Source organism: Leuciscus leuciscus, assembly GCF_965113295.1.
Source record: "Leuciscus leuciscus genome assembly, chromosome: 10".
Lineage (NCBI taxonomy): Eukaryota > Metazoa > Chordata > Actinopteri > Cypriniformes > Leuciscidae > Leuciscus > Leuciscus leuciscus.
This window is the reverse complement of record NC_138734.1, coordinates 21,543,214-21,563,103: the sequence shown is the minus strand read 5'-3', so window position 1 is coordinate 21,563,103 and position 19,890 is coordinate 21,543,214. Positions and strand designations below refer to the sequence as shown.

Here is a 19,890-nt window from a genome sequence, read left to right as displayed (position 1 = left end):
CATATGTTACTTCAAATGTTTCCATTCGTTATGATGATATGAAATGAGATAATAGTAAAAACATAAAGCCTAATGTTTGGTGCATTTTTCCTTTCAAACGCAATCGCGCTCCAAAATATGATACATTCAAATGCACAGCGCACTCCAAAATATGACACATTCAAACCCACAGCGCGCTCCAAAATATGATACATTCAAACGCCATCGCGCTCCAAAATATTAAAAATTATGGTTATACATATCTATGTTTGAGCAGATATCCACAAACAGTATTTAACAGTAAACACGGGTCTAAATAGTATAATATTCACCATATATCTAGCAACAGTTCAACTGCAATGTGAAGTTTATGCAACAATACCATAAACTAATAAGTAAGAATTTCTTACCTTACATCTTTCTTGTCTTCAAATCGCGTTCTTCTTCTTCTTAGGTAAATCCAATGTAAGCTCAGACGTGTCTTCCAAACTCGACGAAAAGCAGAGACTTGTGAAGTTTTTTGGTGTTTTGTGTTTGAGGTAATGAGGGCGTTCGCGTCCCATGTGGAGATTTGCATGTGAATCTCTTTTGCGCGAGTGGGCGTGTCGAATTAAAAAGTAATTAGCAAGCGTTTGAGATACTGGACATCCAGTTGGTTTTATACAAATTACTTAAACAGAGAATATTTGTTTTCAGTTTGAATCCGATCATTTAAAAGTACACACTTAAATGTGTATAAAGGTATATGGCTCATAAATGTGTGAGAAGTATTCGCTGAGTTTTGTTTCAGTTTATAGACGTGCTCAAGAAAAAAAAAGTTCACCGCGACGGAGAGGCAGAACGCACACCCTGTTTATTTTCTTTATTTTACAAAAGCACAATGTTTTGATTTGATTGTAAGTGGACACATACAAAAGTAAAAATATCACAGATAATTTTTTTATATTTCTTTTTTCTGTATAACCATAAATGATGGAGTAATTTAAGTTTATGTTGCTGCTATGTGAAAAAAATCCAGCAAAACGCGTCGGCGCGTTTCTCGACCTCAGAGGGTTAAATGTTAACAAAATGCCTTTGTCATATAAATCTCCAACTTTTTGCACACCTTTACCAGCCCAAACCTTAAAACCGCCGTCTGCCCTGCCCGGAGTGAACTGTGCATTACTCCAGATAGGAGAGAACTGAGAAATAGAAGGTGTATCACCAATATGTTTGTGAGCTTTGAACCATATATCAATGGTATTCTTTAGGAAAGGATTTGTTGTTTGTTTTTTTAAGGTCTTTGGATCTGATAAATATAAGTATAATCTTAATGGGAGCTTAGATATTGTTTGTTTGTAATAAGGGATCCACTGGAGGCAAGTTGAGAAATGAGAACCCAAGTGCAGTTTATTGTAACTAAAATAAAACATGAAACAAAAACATGACGTGGCATGAAAACAAAAACCGTGGCATGAACATGAAACTTACACTACAGCAGGATTACAGGAAACAATACTTGACCAAGACACATGGCAAACATGAGGGCTTAAATACACAGACTAATGACAAAAGGGACACCTGTGAACAATGATCAGACAATTAACCAATGACAAGACATGGCAGGATCACATGACAAACAGGGAACCACATGACAGACATGGAAACAAGACATGACACAGAAACATGACAAGAACAAACCCAAAACGTGACAGAATCCCCCCCTCTAAGGGCGTCTCCCGACGCCCAACAAAACCAAAACACAAGATAAGACCAGGAGGGTGGTGGAGTGGAGGAGGTCATGGGGAGGGATGGTGGGCCAGGCCCGTGCAGGGGGACAGGACATGGGACGTGGCATGGCGTGGACGGGCCTGGGTCATGGCATGGCGTGGGCGGACCTGGGCCGTGGCAAGGCGTGGGCGGACCTGGGCCGTGGCAAGGCGTGGGCGGACCTGGGCCGTGGCAAGGCGTGGGCGGACCTGGGCCGTGGCAAGGCGTGGGCGGATCCGGCAGTGCAGGAAGCCAGGGCGGATCCGGCAGTGCAGGAAGCCAGGGCGGATCCGGCTGTGCTGGAGGCCAGGGTGGACCAGACAGTTCAGGTGGCCAAGGTGGACCAGACAGTTCAGGTGGCCAAGGTGGACCAGACAGTTCAGGTGGCCAGGGTGGACCAGACAGTTCAGGTGACCATGGCGGCGCGGCCTCCATGGTCCTATCAAGGACCCTACTGCCCCCCCCCAAAATTTTCTTGGGGACAGCTATGGGGTTATGGGCTGGAACAGACAACGACTCCAGAACAGAAATGACGTGAAAAGTCTCAGCAGTCGTGACGTGAACAGGATCTAGCTCGGCAGACGTGACGTGAACAGGCTCTGGCTCGGCAGACGTGACGTGAACAGGCTCTGGCTCGGCAGACGTGACGTGAACAGGCTCTGGCTCGGCAGACGTGACGTGAACAGGCTCTGGCTCGGCAGACGTGACGTGAACAGGCTCTGGCTCGGCAGACGTGACGTGAACAGGCTCTGGCTCGGCAGACGAGACGTGAACAGGCTCTGGCTCGGCAGACGTGACGTGAACAGGCTCTGGCTCGGCAGACGTGACGTGAACAGGCTCTGGCTCGGCAGACGTGACGTGAACAGGCTCTGGCTCGGCAGACGTGACGTGAACAGGCTCTGGCCCAGCAGACGTGACGTGAACTTCAAATGTGTGCACCGACCACACACACCATATGGCTGTGGCCATAATTGTTAGTGTAGCCATAACTGAGGGCTCAGGTTCAGGCGTGGCGGCGGCCATCTTGTCAGGAGACACAGGCTTGGCGGCGGCCATCTTGTCAGGAGACACAGGCTCGGCGGCGGCCATCTTGTCAGGAGACACAGGCTCGGTGGCGGCCATCTTGTCAGGAGACACAGGCTCGGCGGCGGCCATCTTGTCAGGAGACACAGGCTCGGCGGCGGCCATCTTGTCAGGAGACACCGGCTCGGCGGCCGATGTGGCGTGAACAGACTCGGACTTGGCAGACGTGACGTGAAGAGACCCAGACATGGCAGACATGACGTGAAGAGATTCAGGCTTGGCAGACATGACGTGAAGAGATTCAGGCTTGGCAGACATGACGTGAAGAGATTCAGGCTTGGCAGACATGACGTGAAGAGATTCAGGCTTGGCAGGCTTGGCAGACATGACGTGAAGTGGCTCAGGCTTGGCAGGCACGACGTGAAGTGGCTCAGGCTTGGCAGATACTGTGGGTTTGTGGGGCTTACGAAAAATCTTGTTAATTTCCTTAAAAAAATGTTGTGGCAGTGACAGTGGGAGTGACTGAAACAGGTATAAAAATTTCGGCAGAGTTACCATCTCAATCAAATTAATTCGGCAAATCATTGATATGGGCATTGTTGTCCATTTTTCAATTGATTCACGCACTTCACCCATTAGCGGATCGTAATTTGCTTTAACAATTTCATTAATTTGGGGGGTAATCTTAACTCCAAGATATGTAAATCCTTCTCTTGCATTAAAAAATGGCGATCTTATGACTGGGTTACTCCTTTCCTCCTTGTTTAGGAAGAGTATGGAAGATTTTGTGTCATTAATTTTATATCCCGAAAACTTACCAAACCTATTAATTAATTGTAATATTGCTGGTATGCTAGTTGATAATTTGGACAAGAAAAGTATCACATCATCTGCGTATAGCGATATTCTATGTTCTTGGTCTCCAATAGTAATTCCTGACAGATTTGCTTCATTTCGAATAGATATGGCTAGTGGCTCAATGGCCAGAACAAACAATAATGGGGACAGACGGCAGCCCTGACGGGTTGATCTTTCTAGGGTTATTTGGCTTGATAAATTGTTATTAGTCCTTACACATGCCACAGGGCCAGTGTATAGTAACTGTATCCATTTTAAAAACTTTCGCCCAATTCCATATCTCGGCAATACATTGAACAAATAGGGCCACTCTATTCTATCAAATGCCTGTCTTGCATCCAAAGACAATAGTGCATTGTCTCTGGCATTATTATTACAGTGAATTATATTAAGGACTCGTCTAATGTTATGAAAGCCCTGACGGCTCCTTACAAATCCATTCTGATCATTATGCACTAAAAAAGGGACGTATGGGTCTAGTCTTTTAGCAAGAACTTTACATAATATTTTTGTGTCCACTCCCATGAGACTAATTGGCCTATATGATGAGCAATCAGTTGATGCTTTACCAGGTTTTAAAATAAGAGTTATTGTAGCAAGTCTTAAAGTTGGAGGTAGGCTACCAATATCAAATGATTCATTAAACATATTCAAAAGCGGAGTTAACAACTGCTTCTGGAAAGTTTTGTAAAATTCTATAGGCAAGCCGTCAGGCCCAGGAACTTTACCTGAATTTACGCTTTTTATGGCTTGCAATAATTCTTGTTCAGTTATATCCTTATCCAATTCCTTCCTGACCTCTTCAGTGAGTACTTGAAATTGAAGATGGTCAAGAAAAGCATCTCGATCAACAAAGTCGGCAGAAGATTCTGATCTATACAATGATTGATAAAAGTATTTGAATGCATTATTAATATCTTGTGGATCATTCGTGATCCCACCTGATATTGTGGTTATGCCATTAATGGCTCTTTCAGATTCAATTTTTTTAATTATCCATGCTAACAATTTACCGGACTTTTCCCCCTGATCATAAAAAGCTTGGTTTAACCACAGTAGACTTTTTGCTGCCTTATCACTTGTAAGCTTGTTGTATTGCGCTCTTAGAACTAGTAATTGTTTTTGTTTGCCATAATCCTCATGCTTATTTATGTCTATTTCTAATGATTTCATTTGTTTCTCTAATTTAACCATTTCTGACTTTTGTTCCTTCTTCTAGTGCTTGTGAAACTGATAATTTCCCCTCTAATGTATGCTTTAAACGCTTCCCATCTAATTGATGCATTAGTTTGATCAGTATTAATTTCGAAATAAATGTCAATCTTCTTTTCAACATATTTAACAAACTCTGGATTTTGGAGCCACCATACCTGCAGACGCCAATTAGTGGGAGATATTTTTAGCTTGTCAAAAAATATAGATAAGGAAATGGGCGAATGGTCACTTATAACTATACAATCATACCAACAATTTTAGATTTTTGATACCAATTCTTGAGATACTAAAAAATAATCAATACGTGATCTAGATTTATGTATCCCTGAATAACAGGAGTATTCCAATTTACCTGGGTTAAGTTTCCTCCATATCTCTGTCAAATTCAAGTCAGTCATATATACATATAACCACAGTCATGGTTTTCCTAGATTGCAATTTTTGGGGATCTGATTTTGTTGATCGATCTACCAGAGGGTCCAAAGTACAATTAAAGTCCCCACCTATTATGTTTAGGCCGTGTAAAGACGATAAAGTAAAAAAAAAAATGAAAAAAAAATGTGGGTTTGTCTTCATTAGGTCCATAGATGCTAGCCAGATTTAATGCAATAGAAAGTATATTACCCTGAGCAATAACAAACCCCCCTTGAGGGTCTTGAACAATATTAGTAAGTTGAAAAGGAATTGTCTTATGGATAAGAATTAGAACGCCTCGAGCATAATTGTTATACGTTGCATGTACAACTTGGCCAGGCCATCTTCGTCGTACATGTTTAATTTCAGAAATTGTAAGATGGACTTCCTGAAGAAAAATTATTTTAGAATGCGAGTTTTTAAGCCTGTATCAATTTAGTTAACTTATTGAGTCCCCGGACATTCCAACTTGTAAATCTCAAATCAGACAATTTAGAATTAAAACAGGTAAAAAAATAAAAATAAAAAAAAAGAACCAATTAGAACAAGTCCCCTTGATCCTTGAGATCCCATTCCCTTCCCTTACTTAAACAACCTATGTAAGGGCAGTGCCAATCCACACCAACGAGGAGTGGCAAAAACTGTGTAGGTACACTTCTCAGACAGCCCACCCAGTTCGTCCCCGCAACTCCGCATTTTACCATCTCTAGTGCCAAACGACTCAACCGTATACCAAAAATTAAATTGCACAAGTGTCCACCAGATATGGTAATTAGAGTCCACGTACAAAAACAAAAACAAAAACAAAAAATATATATATATAAAATGCAAATATTATATAAAAAAATAAAGAAAATAAAAAAATATATATTGCCCCTCTTTGTCCTCAAGTCCAGTACGGTTATCTATATTCCGTGGCCGTATTTAAATTACAAATCTAGCTCGATAGGAAGTCCTCAGCTTCTTCAGGTGTGGAGAAAAGAATTATTTTCCCCTCGTGAAGAATCCTCATCTTGCAAGGATGTAATTGAAATCCCCTAAAGGATCCAGCCTCAATTAACTTTTTCTTCACTGCGTTGAATGGACTCCGTGTCTTCATGGTTTCCGCTGAGAAGTCTTGTGCAAAGAAGATCTTGTGGTTTTCGTGGGTGATCACACGCTTTTTGGCTGTTTGAAACACAAACTCACGATCTTGAAATAGTGAAAAACGAATGATTACCGCTCTGCTCTGACCCGGCCTCGGTTTCGCCAAAGTGCGGTGTGCCCTTTTCAAGACGAAGGTTCTAGAGGTATCAAGACCTAGCCAGATCGGTAGCATGTGTTGAATGAACTCCACCATGGGTCGAGTTTTTTCCGCTGACTCTGGTAGTGTCACAGTGTCTGGTGGTTCCCTGTGTTAAACACTAGAGGTCCTCAGTTTTCACGGTGCCTATGCATTTTCACTTCAATTCCCATGATCCTGTCTGTCACTGATTGTTCATTGTCTTTCAGCTGTTTCTCGTCACCTTGTCAACACTTGTGTATATATACCCTGTCTGTTTCAGTGTTTGTCACGGAGTCCTTGTCTTTTATCACACCACTTCCGTGTTCTGCCTTGTTGCCTGTTTTTGGATTGTTTTATGTTTTGGATTGCTTCTTTGGTTTTGACCCCTGCCTGGACTGGATTATGATGTAACGGATTTCCCTCAATAAATTATACTGCTTTTGGATCTTCTCTCTGTTTCCCGTGTGATGGATCGTGACAGAAGGACTCCGTCAAATACAAGATCCAGCGGTATGTACACTAACTTCTCTTTCCCAGCCACCGAGCGGGAGAGGAGAGATTGTTTTAAGGGAACCCGCCAAGTCATTTTTCGCGGGACCCTTGGAGGCCGCAGTGGAGGAGGTGGTCGAGAGGAATCCCGACACCATTCTCCACTTTGGCCCCTCTTCAACCCTGCAAAGAGCTCCATCCGCCGCTGATTCCGCCCAGCTCAGAGTTCTGTTCGCCGCGGTTTCCGTCCAGCCCAGAGCCTGCACATCGCCATCAAAGACGGCGGAGGAGGAGGAAGACCTCCAGTCTCCCCAAGGACCCGGAGATCGTCCTCGAGCAGCCCGCTGTCGTCCCGGAGGCCGTCCCCTCCGAGCAGCCCGCTGTCGTCCCGAAGGCCGTCCCCTCCGAGCAGCCCGCTGTCATCCCGGAGGCCGTCCCCTCCGAGCAGCCCGCTGTCGTCCCGGAGGCCGTCCCCTCCGAGCAGCCCGCTGTCGTCCCGGAGGCCGTCCCCTCCGAGCAGCCCGCTGTCGTCCCGGAGGCCGTCCCCTCCGAGCAGCCCGCTGTCATCCCTGAGATCGTCTCGGAGCCGTCCACCATCAGTCCTGCCATGGCCAAGAGAGCAGTCTTCCTCTTTTATGCAGTGGCGGTACTGCATGCGTGGAGGAAGCACAGCACGTCTGCTGAGCCTGTGTCTTCGGACAAGATGGCCGCCACCGAGCCTGTTCACGTCACGCCTGCCGAGCCTGAGTCTTCGGACAAGATGGCCGCCGCCGAGAGTGTTCACGTCACGTCTGCCGAGCCTGTGTCTTCCGACAAGGTGGCCGCCGCCGAGCCTGTTCACGTCACGCCTGCCGAGCCTGTGTCTTCGGACAAGGTGGCCACCGCCGAGCCTGTTCATGTCACGCCTGCCGAGCCTGTGTCTTCGGACAAGATGGCTGCCGCAGAGCCTGTTCATGTCACGCCTGCCGAGCCTGTGTCTTCAGACAAGATGGCCGCCGCTGAGCCGGTGGTGTCTGTTCCTGAGCCGGTGGTATCTGTTCCTGAGCCGGTGGTGTCTGAGCTGGTGGTATCTGTTCCTGAGCTGGTGGTACCTGAGCCGGTGGTGTCCGTTCCAGTTCCTGAGCCGGTGTCTGTTCCAGTTCCTGAGCCGGTGTCTGTTCCAGTTCCTGAGCCGGTGTCTGTTCCAGTTCCTGAGCCGGTGTCTGTTCCAGTTCCTGAGCCGGTGTCTGTTCCAGTTCCTGAGCCGGTGTCTGTTCCAGTTCCTGAGCCGGTGTCTGTTCCAGTTCCTGAGCCGGTGTCTGTTCCTCCGCCCTGGCCGCCCGAGGGGTCGTCTCCGCCGTGGCCGCCCGAGGGGTCGTCTCCGCCGTGGCCGCCCGAGGGGTCGTCTCCGCCGTGGCCGCCCGAGGGGTCGTCTCCGCCGTGGCCGCCCGAGGGGTCGTCTCCGCCGTGGCCGCCCGAGGGGTCGTCTCCGCCGTGGCCGCCCGAGGGGTCGTCTCCGCCGTGGCCTCCCGAAGGGTCGTCTCCGCCGTGGTCGCTTGAGGGGAAGTCTCCGCCCTGGGCGCCCGATGGACTACCTGCTCCACCCTGGCCACCTGAAGGGTCGTCTCCGCCCAGACCGCCCGATGGACTATCTGTTTCGCCCTGGTCGCCTGAAGGGTCTTCTCCGCCCAGGCCGCCCGATGAACTGTCATCCCCTGTGTCCATTCCTTCCCATGGTCCTGGCCCTCCGTCCCTCCCCCTAATCCCCCACAGTTCCACCTCCCTCCTGGACTTTTGTCGAGTTTTGTTTTCTGTCATGGAGCGTCTGGTAGCCGCTCCGTAGAGGGGGGGTTATGTCACAGTGTCTGGTGGTTCCCTGGGTTAAACACTAGAGGTCCTCAGTTTTCACAGTGCCTATGCATTTTCACTACAATTCCCATGATCCTGTCTGTCACTGATTGTTCATTGTCTTTCAGCTGTTTCTCGTCACCTTGTCAGCACTTGTGTATATATACCCTGTCTGTTTCAGTGTTTGTCACGGAGTCCTTGTCTTTTAGCACACCACTTCCGTGTTCTGCCTTGTTGCCTGTTTTTGGATTGTTTTATGTTTTGGATTGCTTCTTTGGTTTTGACCCCTGCCTGGACTGGATTATGATGTAACGGATTTCCCTCAATAAATTATACTGCTTTTGGATCTTCTCTCTGTTTCCCGTGTGATGGATCGTGACAGGTAGTCCCACAAGCCTCAAATTCTTGCGTCTCCCGCGATTCTCCAAGTCCTCCGTCTTTGACTCCAAATAAGCAATGCGTTTTACAGCATCAGTCAGCTGCAATTTTACCCTTTCTATGTCATCTTCGGCGGTCCCTATCCGGTCCTCAGCCTCCGTTAGCCGCTTATCATTAGCAATGATATCCGCTTTTAGATCAGCAAAACTTCTCTGCACAGCAGCAACAGAGCCGTTCATCTCAGTTATATGTTTCTCCACATTGTCAAGCTTATTCCCAAAGTCATCCACAGCACTTATCTTTGTGTTAATCGAAGAAACAGTGGTACGTAGAGCCTGCAGCTCACTTAGCACCGCGGCTAGGTCGGCCTGTTGTGCCTCGGCTATGCTGTTAGCAGCATCAGCGGCTAACACATTCGTGGTGGTAGTTCTGTTTCTTTGTGAGCCGCGTGGTTTTGGTCCAACCCCACAGTCTTCAATAGTCGATTGTTTAGACATCGTGCTGACCCGATTTTAAGCATGAATTAGTCGGTTTTTCAAGATTTTTTGAGAGGGGGTTCAGCGAAAAATCGTCAGCTGGCAGCAGGAAGTAGCTGCCGTTGACAGCCGGAAGACCTGCCATATAAGGAGGGACCTGCTATTTCGTGGCAGCAAATCAGTATCGTCCAACGTAGTAGCAACCAATCACTGGAAGTCAAGCGACAGCAGCCAATGGTAGCGCCGGCGAATCTTCAGTAATGGCGGCGGTATTTGGCTCGGTAAGTTCCGTTTGTATACTGTCTATGGTAAGTTCGTTATATTAATGATCAGATTAATAAATAATTGTTGCTTTGTAAATTGGATTTTAACTTTTATGTTAGAGACAGTGTATCTGTGACTACTTTAGTTGAATTGGTTAATTTAATCATTTGTAGAAACGCAGCTTGTGCACCGTGTGGTCCTGGTTTGTGAGGGGCTATTAACTTCAAACACTACGTTACCATTATCACTAAATATTAGCGTTAACTTAATCTATTGATAAGAATAAAGCTCATGCTGATTTATTGGAATTATTGACAAGCTCAGCCTTGATGATACACGTGCAACATTAACCATATTGCATTGTTTTTGACAAAATGGTTATTTTAAGAACTACCTTTCCCTTTCGAAAGCTACAATCGATGCTGCGCTGCTCAGCGCATTGGGAACGTCTTTAGTTGTGACCAGCTGTGAATATTGTGTGTAACACGTCGATAGAATTGACCCGGAGGTAATATAGCCTCGGTCGATGACGTCATCGGCGCGCTCCCGCAACACGAGGCTATAAATAGATGAGCCACAGGTGCATCGTCAGGTCTTTTGTCTGGAGACCATTCTGTGCATGTGTGAACGCAAACACTCTCTCTCTACCTTTTATCTGCTACAGATCTTTGTTAGGAGTTAGTTTTGTCAGGCAGTGTGCAGAAAATTCTCATTCTCAATCTTTTTCTCTCAAGTTACATAAAAGAGTTTAAAAAGTAAAAAAAGAAGAGAAATGAGCCAACAAAGCAGTAAGCGTTGTGTTCCTCCATGCTCCCGTCCCATGTCTGAGCTGGATACACACGATTACTGTTTTGTTTGTTTGGGGGAAGAGCACGCGGTTCTGGCGATAGAGAAAGGCGGGTGCGAGCATTGTGACCAGCTCACAGTCAAAATGCTTCGTTCTCGTCTGAACTATTTCCAGTCCGCACCCGCATTACCATCGTGGGGCTCTCGTATGGATCTGCATGACGAGCAAGAGACGGGTCCGTCCCTTTCGCTTGCTGCGTCACCAGATCCACACATCCCTTCTGGTGATCTCGAAGCGCGCTCCGGCGCTTCTTCGGTTCACGAGGGGGATTATGTTTCTCTTGGGTCTTCGGACCGCGAGCAGCCCGCCTCTGAGCATTCCTCTCGCGAAAAAAGATCTGTCGTGGAATTGCTCGAGGTGGTTACTCGCGCGGTGGCCAGGTTACAGCTTGACTGGCCACGCGAACAAGAGACCCCCAAACAATCTAAGCTAGAGAATAGGTTTCTGTCCGGTGGCAGGGGGGAGAGAACACAACATCAGTCTCTCCCCTTTTTCAAGGACCTCCATGACGAACTATCTAAGTCATGGAGTAAACCATATACTTCCCGTGTCTTTGTACCCTCGACGTCGACTTTTTTGACTATCGTGGGTGCGAAGTCACGGGGGTATACGGAGATGCCACAGGTTGAAGAGACGTTCGCGGGCTATCTCTCGCCTGGCGCGGCATCTTCGTTAAAGAGACCTACCCTCCCTTCGAAGCCATGTAGAACAACATCAGCGCTCGTAGGGAAAGCTTATCAAGCTGCAGGTCAGGCTGGTGCTGCGCTGCACACTATGGCAGTGTTACAGGCATACCAGGCTGACCTGTTGAAGGACTTGAGTGCAGGCACCACCATCGATGAGGAAGCGTTTTCTGAACTGCGCCGAGCCACAGATCTGTCTCTTCGTGCGACCAAGCAAACGGCCGGTGCCATCCGTTCTATGTCCGCTTTGGTCAGCACAGAGAGGCACCTGTGGCTCAATCTCACTGGCATCAGAGACAAAGATCGTGTTTTTTTATTGGACTCACCAGTTTCACCATCAGGCCTGTTTGGCGATGCCGTTAACACCGTAGTTAACAGGTTTAAGGACGTGAAAAAACACGAAGAGGCGTATGTTCAGTTCCTTCCTCGCCGCACTCAAGGGGAGGGGCCGTCGGCCACCCAGCCCCGCCCCGGTCCTTCAAAAGCCAGGGAGGTGAAAAAGCAGAGTGTGGCGAGTCGTGCTCCCCCTCAGAGAGACTGGGGACAGGCTCGCCGCACTCAGCAGCCTCCCAGACCAGACCTCAGGACCATTATTAATAAGAAAAAGAAGTCCTGATGGTCTGGCGCCCAATCTGGTGGGGGTAGCCCCCCGCGGGATGGGGCGCATTCAAGATCTTTTCGCCCCTTCCCGTTACCCTCACAAAACCTCTCCATCCCCGCCACCTCTCGTGCTTCGGGGGGCAGCGGTTTCCAGCGAAATGTTAGATGTTCCGTTGTTTCCTGCCGTCATTCAGGACACGGAACATCTAACATCCCCTCAAGAGGAAGTATTCAAATTAATACCACTCTCAGAAAGTCTGGCAGCGTGGAAACTTCTGCCAGGCATTTCTGCGTGGGTATTAAGCACAGTACAGATAGGATACAGAATCCAATTTATTCGTCGTCCTCCGCGTTTCAACGGCGTGGTTTTCACTTCCGTGAAACCGGAGCTGATGCACGTACTGTCACAAGAGCTGCAAACTCTTCTGAGCAAAGAGGCCATAGAACATGTTCCTCTTCCAGAGAGGGAGTCGGGTTATTACAGCAGATACTTCCTGGTTCCCAAGAAGGATGGGGGGTTGCGTCCAATCTTAGATCTTCGAGGCTTAAACCGTTCAGTCAAAGTGCTCAAGTTCAAGATGTTAACCGTCAAGACGGTCGTGACGCAAATTCAACATCACGATTGGTTCGTCACGATCGATCTGAAGGACGCATATTGTAACGACAATGACTATGACATGCGGTCACATGCTGTTCAAATTAGTAAATCCTGATCTCCAAACAGACAACGAGTTGTTCATGGCGTCCCCAAGTCTGCTTGAACGGTCAAAATTGCATCTTTGTGGCTCCCCCGAGGGACATTTGAGTCACATAAGGAAACCCTGTTTTGGGAGAATCCCCTCTAAAACCCCCATTTCAGCATGGACTCCCTGTGACTTTTATAGACTCGTGACATTCCACACACACACACACACACACACACACACACACACACACACACACACACACACACACACACACACACACACCAAGAGACCAACATTTGTGTGTAACTCAGGATAAGCAATATTTCTTTTAAATATATGTACAATTTCCTGTATGCATGTGTGATTAATGTTGTTTTGATCATATAGTTATGATCTTCGAGTTTTTGGCTCTGAAAGGTATTTTTAAAGAAGGTTCCTCAATAGTGGTTTTGTAACCATACCTCAGACCATAAAACTTTACGACCCAGGAAAGCAGACATTCCCAGCAGTCACGTCCCAAACACACCCCACAGATTTTCCCTTGACTTTCCATAGGACATTACCAAAATGTTGATATATTTCTGAGGTGCCTTTTGTTATGACCATGTCATATTGGGGTGTCTACGATTTTGTCATGTGGTAATCAAGACTTTAAATGTGTGTAATTCTGCATATCTCCTGTAACTTCGCATTGCTACAACCTTCATGTGATGCGTTTGATATCTCTGTAATCCTCTTCAGCTAACGGAGTTGAATTCCGATAGCAGAATTCAGTGATGCGCATTGTTTTATAAGTTCATATGTCTGGAGAAAATCCTCTCAAGTTAAAGTCAATCATGACTCATTCGAGTGGGCGTGTCTAACCGGACAAAGGAATCTTCCCGCTCGAAAAATCTCGACAGCTGATTCGTCCTACACGAAGGAGGGGACGGCACATGGGACACTGATAAAAGTCCAAACGGTCAGTTTCCTCTCTCTCTTAAATCTCTTATCTTCTCTCAACTCATCCTCTCTTCGGACCTCCGTCTCCCCGGCGCAGCGCCTCTCCAAGGAACATCTGGAGGAGGCCCTGGCCTTCTCCCTCGAGCGAACCCATGTTCGAGTCGTAGCTGCGTCCTTTGCAACAAAGACCTTAAACCTCTCCCATCCCAGGAGATGAACTTTATTTTCGGTAACATTACATTCAGTGAGTCTTTCAAGCTTCCCGCGACACCGGAAGACGCAGCAGAAACAGGACACCATCCTCGCTTCTTGCATCAGCTTCAGCCTGACCAGAAAGAGCACTCGCAAGTATATTGATTCCTATAAAAGCTGTTCCAGGTGTCTAGGTCTTAGGTCTGTGATTTAAGTTACCCTCTATCTTCCCTCTATATCTTTCTTTCTTTCATTTCATTTCATTCTGATCACGCTATGTTTATGTTTTTGTTCGGTTAAATGTTGTCTGTTTATTGTTTGCATTTTTACGTACGTTTATGTTTGTAGTTTATATAATCTCTAGTGTGTGCCATTTTATTAATAAACCCATTTATACTTTTAATTGTCTCTGTGTTTGAAAACCCACCTTATAAAAGTCCCTGAAACTAAAAGATCTAAGCTACAAGCTCGATATTGACTACCTTGAGTAGTTTTAATTCATAAACTCAGAAAGTTTGATATTCGTGGCCAGAAGATAAAACTTTCTTGGAGTTTGAAAAGGGATACCCCCTTCTTAACTGTAATGATCAGACAGTACAGAACAAGGTAATCTCGATAATTGATAAAATAAATGTACATGCAACTTATGAATTATGACCATGAGTCATAAATATTAATATTTCCAAAATTCCCTATATTCTTGAGCTAATTCACATTTACCCCGAGTCGTTATTGTTACATGTATGGTGGATAATTTTTTGGCAGTTTCAAACTTTATTTGGTGGACAAATTCAGTTTCAGTTGAATGTGTATTATGGCTATTTAATAATTGTACGCGCGTTTTGAATTGTGAGATAAGTCGCTAAGGCGAACTCACCCAGCTGATGGCAGGCACAAAAGCCAGCTCAGCTCTGCTAAAACTGCAGTTCATGACATTACATCTGTCTCTGTAAAGACGAAGCAAAACTCTTTGCAGTTGATACATGTAACATGATTTAAACCGACTAAATAAAGACGAAGGAATCTTTTTTAGTGAGAGGACGTAAATCTGAACTGAGCCGATCCTCAGTTTCAGTCGTAATAGGCCTTATTAATACGTTAACGATAAACTCCTGGTCAGAAATTGGTCTCGCGATCCAATTTTGAAAACCTATGCATTATCATAAAGTGCTATTTTGATTAATGTTTATGGGAGGTGGAACAGATGCAATAATTCCTGTTCACAGCTGTAGTAATTAAACAAAAGTCTAATGCCTGTTTGCTCACAGCTCTATTAAGTAAAACAGAAGAAATAATTCCTGTTCACAGATGTTTAATTCCTGTCTTGCGCACAGCTCTATTAATTAAAACAGAAGTATTGATACCTGTTTTTATTTGAACCGTTAATGTATAATGTGTAAGTAAACAGAAGTTCTAATTCCTGTTTCTATTGTAAACCGTTTAATGTATAATGTGTAAGTAAACAAAAGTTCTAATTCCTGCTCACAGCTCTATAAATTAAAACAGAAGAAATAATTCCTGTTCACAGATGTTTAATTCCTGTCCTGCTCACAGCTCTATAAATTAAAACAGAAGAAATAATTCCTGTTCACAGATGTTTAATTCCTGTCTTGCGCACAGCTCTATTAATTAAAACAAGAAGTTTTAATTCCTGTTTTTATTGTAAACCATATATAATGTGTAATTGGAGACCAGTTTTATGAATTAAGAAAACGTCTCGGGTTACTGGATGTAACCCTGGTTCCCCGAGAGAGGGGAACGAGACGCTGCGTCTAATATAAACGCTACGGGGAACGAGTACCAGCTAGCCCCCACCGAGAACAGGCGCCCCTGGTGTGAAACATCTGGCACACTCAGAGGCGCTACGCCAGGAGTTGACAAAATCCCACTAGACTAAGAATCATAATCCTTATTTGGTGTGGTAAGGGAAAGATGCCTCAGCAACTTCAAAATTGAAATATGACCTGTATAACCTAAGCAGGTCCTTCTTTCAACTCCTAACCCGTCTAAAGGGAAAACTCCTTTCTTTGGAAGCCCAAAAACCAGGCTCTCTTGCACCGTCCATGCAACAGAGGATAAATACCTGAAAAATTAAAAGCCTCCGGTCCTATAGAGACCGGGGATGAGAGAAAGCTTATAATTCCAAAATACCCTGCAGCGCCGACAGGAGCCAGGGGTCACCTGTCAGCCTGCAACAACAGGATTCATCCAAGAAGCTACAGGATCAAATGGAGGTTATGGGACGGTCCCACGTGCCCACCCTCAGAGCTTACGGAGGCAGAATGCGCCATAGAGGCTCTGAACATGGATGAGAGGTCCCGGAAGGGTGTAGAAATTCCCGTACTGAAGCCAATGGGCAGTAAACACTGGGTTCACCCTCCCTTAAATTATCCTGCATAGCCAGGAGTTCCGGAAGAAATTAGAACTAAAGAGATCTAAACCCCCTCAAGGGCCAGACCCAAAGATTCCAATCTTCAGGACGCGGGTGGAATAAAGAGCCCGCCGCCTGAGTCAACAGATCTCCCCTAATTGGTAACTGCCATGGGGAGCCTGCCAGGAGACTAACCAGGTCGGAAAACCAAATCCGTGTCGGCCAGAATGGAGCTACAAGAATAATATCTACTCCATACCTCCTTACTCTTTCCAGAACTCCAGGGAGCAAAGACACCGGGGGAAAGGCGTACAGACGTCGCCTCGGCCACGTCTGTACCATAGCATCCAGGCCCAAAGGCGCAGGGTGCGAAAGAGAGAACCAGAGCGGGCAATGAGAATTCTCATGAGAAGCGAATAAATCCACCTCCGCCTGGCCAAATCTCTCCCAAATGAGCTTCACCACCTCAGGGTGAAGCCTCCATTCCCCGGGCCTCGGCCCCTGCCTCGACAGGGTGTCCGCTCCCACATTCTCAACCCCAGGTATATACATGGATCTCACAGAGAGAAATTTGTCCTTAGACCACAGTAATATATGATGGGCTAACTTACACAGAGGTCGAGACCTCAAGCCCCCCTGATGGTTGATATAAGAGACCACAGATACATTATCAGACCTAACCAGGACATGATGGCCTCTGAGATCTGGGAGAAAATGCCTAAAGGCGAAAAACACTGCCATCATCTCGAGGAAATTAATATGTCGAGAAAGATGGCGGTCTTCCCAGACCCCCCGGGTGAAACGGCCCTCCATAACCGCACCCCAGCCAGTGCGGGAAGCATCCGTGGTCAGAATTTTTCTGTGACCCGAAGTTCCCAACACCTGGCCTTGAGACAGGAACCGAACATCTTTCCAGCTGACTAGAGCACGTAGGCATCTGGACGTAACTCTAATCGTGCGGAAGGGGTTACCCCTCGGGGAAAACCCCCTGGTCCTGAGCCACCACTGCAGGGCCCTCATATGGAGCAAGCCGAAGGGAATTACCACTGAAGCGGCTGCCATAAGGCCCAAAACTCTTTGAAATCGTTTTACAGTGATGGCCTGACCTAGCCTAATCGTCTTGACCTCAGTTAAGATACTCTCGATACGAGTTTGAGTTAGTTGGACTCGCATGGCTTGCGAATCCCACTCTGTCCCTAGGAATGTTGTTCTTTGCTGGGTACACAAGGAACTCTTCTTAACATTGAGTCTTAATCCCAAGCACTGAAGATGACGCAAAACAACATCTCGATGCTGGATTGCCAGGCTCTCTGACTCTGCAAGAATTAGCCAATCATCTATATAATTAAGAATGCGAATCCCCTGAAGTCTCAATGGAGCAAGGGCTGCATCCATACATTTCGTGAAAGTGCGAGGAGATAAGGCTAGGCCGAAAGGAAGAACCCTATATTGATAAGCTTTTCCCCCAAAAGCAAATCTAAGGAATTTCCTATGATAAGGAATGATGGAAATATGAAAATAAGCATCCTTAAGATCTATCGTCACAAACCAGTCCTCTGATCTAATTTGTTGAACGATATTAGGTATAGTAAGCATCTTGAACTTAAATCTCCTCAGAGATCTGTTCAAAACCCTAAGATCTATTATAGGACGAAGTCCACCATCCTTTTTAGGAACAATGAAGTACCGGCTATAAAAACCGAATTCCCTCTCCCGAACGGGGACAACCTCTATCGCCTCCTTTGCTAAAAGGGAATTAACTTCATCTTCCATCACCTGGCTTTGATCAGCAGGAACCAAAGTGTGCAACACCCCCTGAAAATGAGGTGGTTGAATTTTAAATTGGATCCTATAACCCTTCTTAACTATATCCAGAACCCATTTCGATATATTCTGAAGGCCTTTTCAGGCGTCTAAATAATCTGAAAGCGGGATGAGTCTTTCTGGGCTAGTCTCAGGTGATAAAGCAGATTTTACAGTGACCTGAAGCAGTTTACTGGCAGGACGTAACTGAATCTTTTTCTTCTCTTTTTCAGCAGACCTCAAGAGGGTCGAATGAGACAGGGTTTTTGATAGTGCCGTACATTCGTTAAAAATGGGTGTAACCAGAGTCTGGTTACATCGATTTCCTGAGGGCTCCGTGGAGCGAAGTTTTAAAAATGTCACACGGAGGGGGACACCCTCTGAGGCCTGCGGATCCCGTCATGGCCTCTTGGCCGAAGCCTTCCTGCCCTGAATGACGGTCCTCAGATCCGTCTTCTGAGCCGGGGCTTTCGACTGAGAGAGTTTCCTCCGGCGCCAGGCCTTTTGCGGGGGCGTCCGGGAGGCAACACTCTCCTTTTGCTGCTGGACATGTGAGGAGCTAGAGGCGGCACCCTCACGAGACTGCCCCCTGGCGGCAGGCTCGCGAGTCTTGGGATGACGGCAGGGAATCAGCTGTTTGAATGTGGCTGACTGCCTCCTCGTCTCCTGAAACCTCTCGACGACATTATTAACACCGTCGCCGAAGAGGCCGCGAGGAGAGAGGGGGGCATCGAGCAGACAAGCCCTGTCCTTGTCGCCGATACCCGCTAGCGTCAGCCACAGGTGCCTCTCCGTAGCCACCAGTGCTGCCATAGAGCGGCCGATAGCACGAGCCGTCTCCTTGGTGGCACGGAGAGACACGTCTACCGCACGACGAAGTTCTCGAACATCGTCGTAGGAGACTTCCCCACTGTCATCCATTTCTTTTAGCATGTCAGCCTGGTATGCCTGAAGCAGCCCCATAGTGTGCAGGCAGCTACCAGCCTGACCCGCCGCCATATATGCCTTCCCCACCAAAGCTGATGTTGTACGGCAGGGCTTGGTGGGGAGCGCCGGAGCCTGCAGAGATGACGCCGCACCGGGAGAGAGATGAGAGGCGAAAGTCTCTTCCACCCGTGGCATCCTCCCATAACCCATCTCCCTCGCTCCCATTATCTCAGAATATATGTGTGTATTTGGACCGGAAACACGGGAGGAGAAGGGTTTATTCCATGTCCTCGACACCTCGGTGTGGAGGTCATGAAAAAATGGCAGACTACGGCGTGGAGGTTGTGACTGGGTTTGCAGGAAACGTTCATCCAGCTTACTTTTAACAGCCGTTTCCTGCACCTGCGGTGGCCACTCAATATTTAATTTTGCCACCGCTCTGGTCACAACGTCCAGCAGCTCCTCAAAAGCAGGGGAATGGGATGGCGGTGTCACACATTCCTCTGCCTCGACACCCACAATATCTAACTCCTCGGAGCTAGATAGGTGAAGCATCAGGTCCGTTTCGGGGCCGGGAGAAGCCGCAGTGCGGGCTCCCGAACCCTGAGCGGGACGAACGGATTCAGCATTGGAATGTTGAGAAAGGACCTCGGTCGTCTCAACATCCATTGCTAAATCCTTTTGTGATCCCCATGAATACAGTCGCCGCGCTGCCTCAGCAGACGCGGGTCCTGATCCACGGGGAGCACGTGGTTGACCTGACTCTTTATCGAATAGAGCCAGGCGGGAACGGAGCTTTCTCAGGGGCATTTTCTCACAGTGCTCACAGGCAGATAGCGCATGCCGAAGGCATTCCCCGTAGCGTTTATATTAGACGCAGCGGGAGTTCCCCGTAACGAAGGG

The 19,890-nt window shown here is 47.0% G+C and overlaps 2 protein-coding genes across 3 annotated transcripts in view; both read left to right on the top strand.

Annotated features, from left to right (window-relative positions):
- Positions 1-19,890, top strand: part of LOC309508491 (uncharacterized protein) — a gene marked incomplete at both ends in the record, with an annotated part of 398,710 nt that overhangs the window by 45,033 nt on the left and 333,787 nt on the right. The window lies entirely within an intron of this gene.
- On the top strand, positions 7,588-9,178 carry LOC309508284 (uncharacterized protein). 2 transcript variants are annotated; one of them, XM_082182814.1, is made up of 2 exons: positions 7,588-7,767; positions 7,975-9,178. In XM_082182814.1, exons 1-2 carry the CDS (start codon positions 7,599-7,601, stop codon positions 8,811-8,813), a joined length of 1,008 nt encoding a protein of 335 aa, XP_082038940.1. In that variant the 5' UTR covers positions 7,588-7,598; the 3' UTR covers positions 8,814-9,178. The 2 variants fall into 2 exon arrangements, with proteins under 2 accessions (XP_082038940.1, XP_082038941.1); XM_082182815.1 differs by having other exon boundaries at positions 7,588-8,356; positions 8,606-9,178.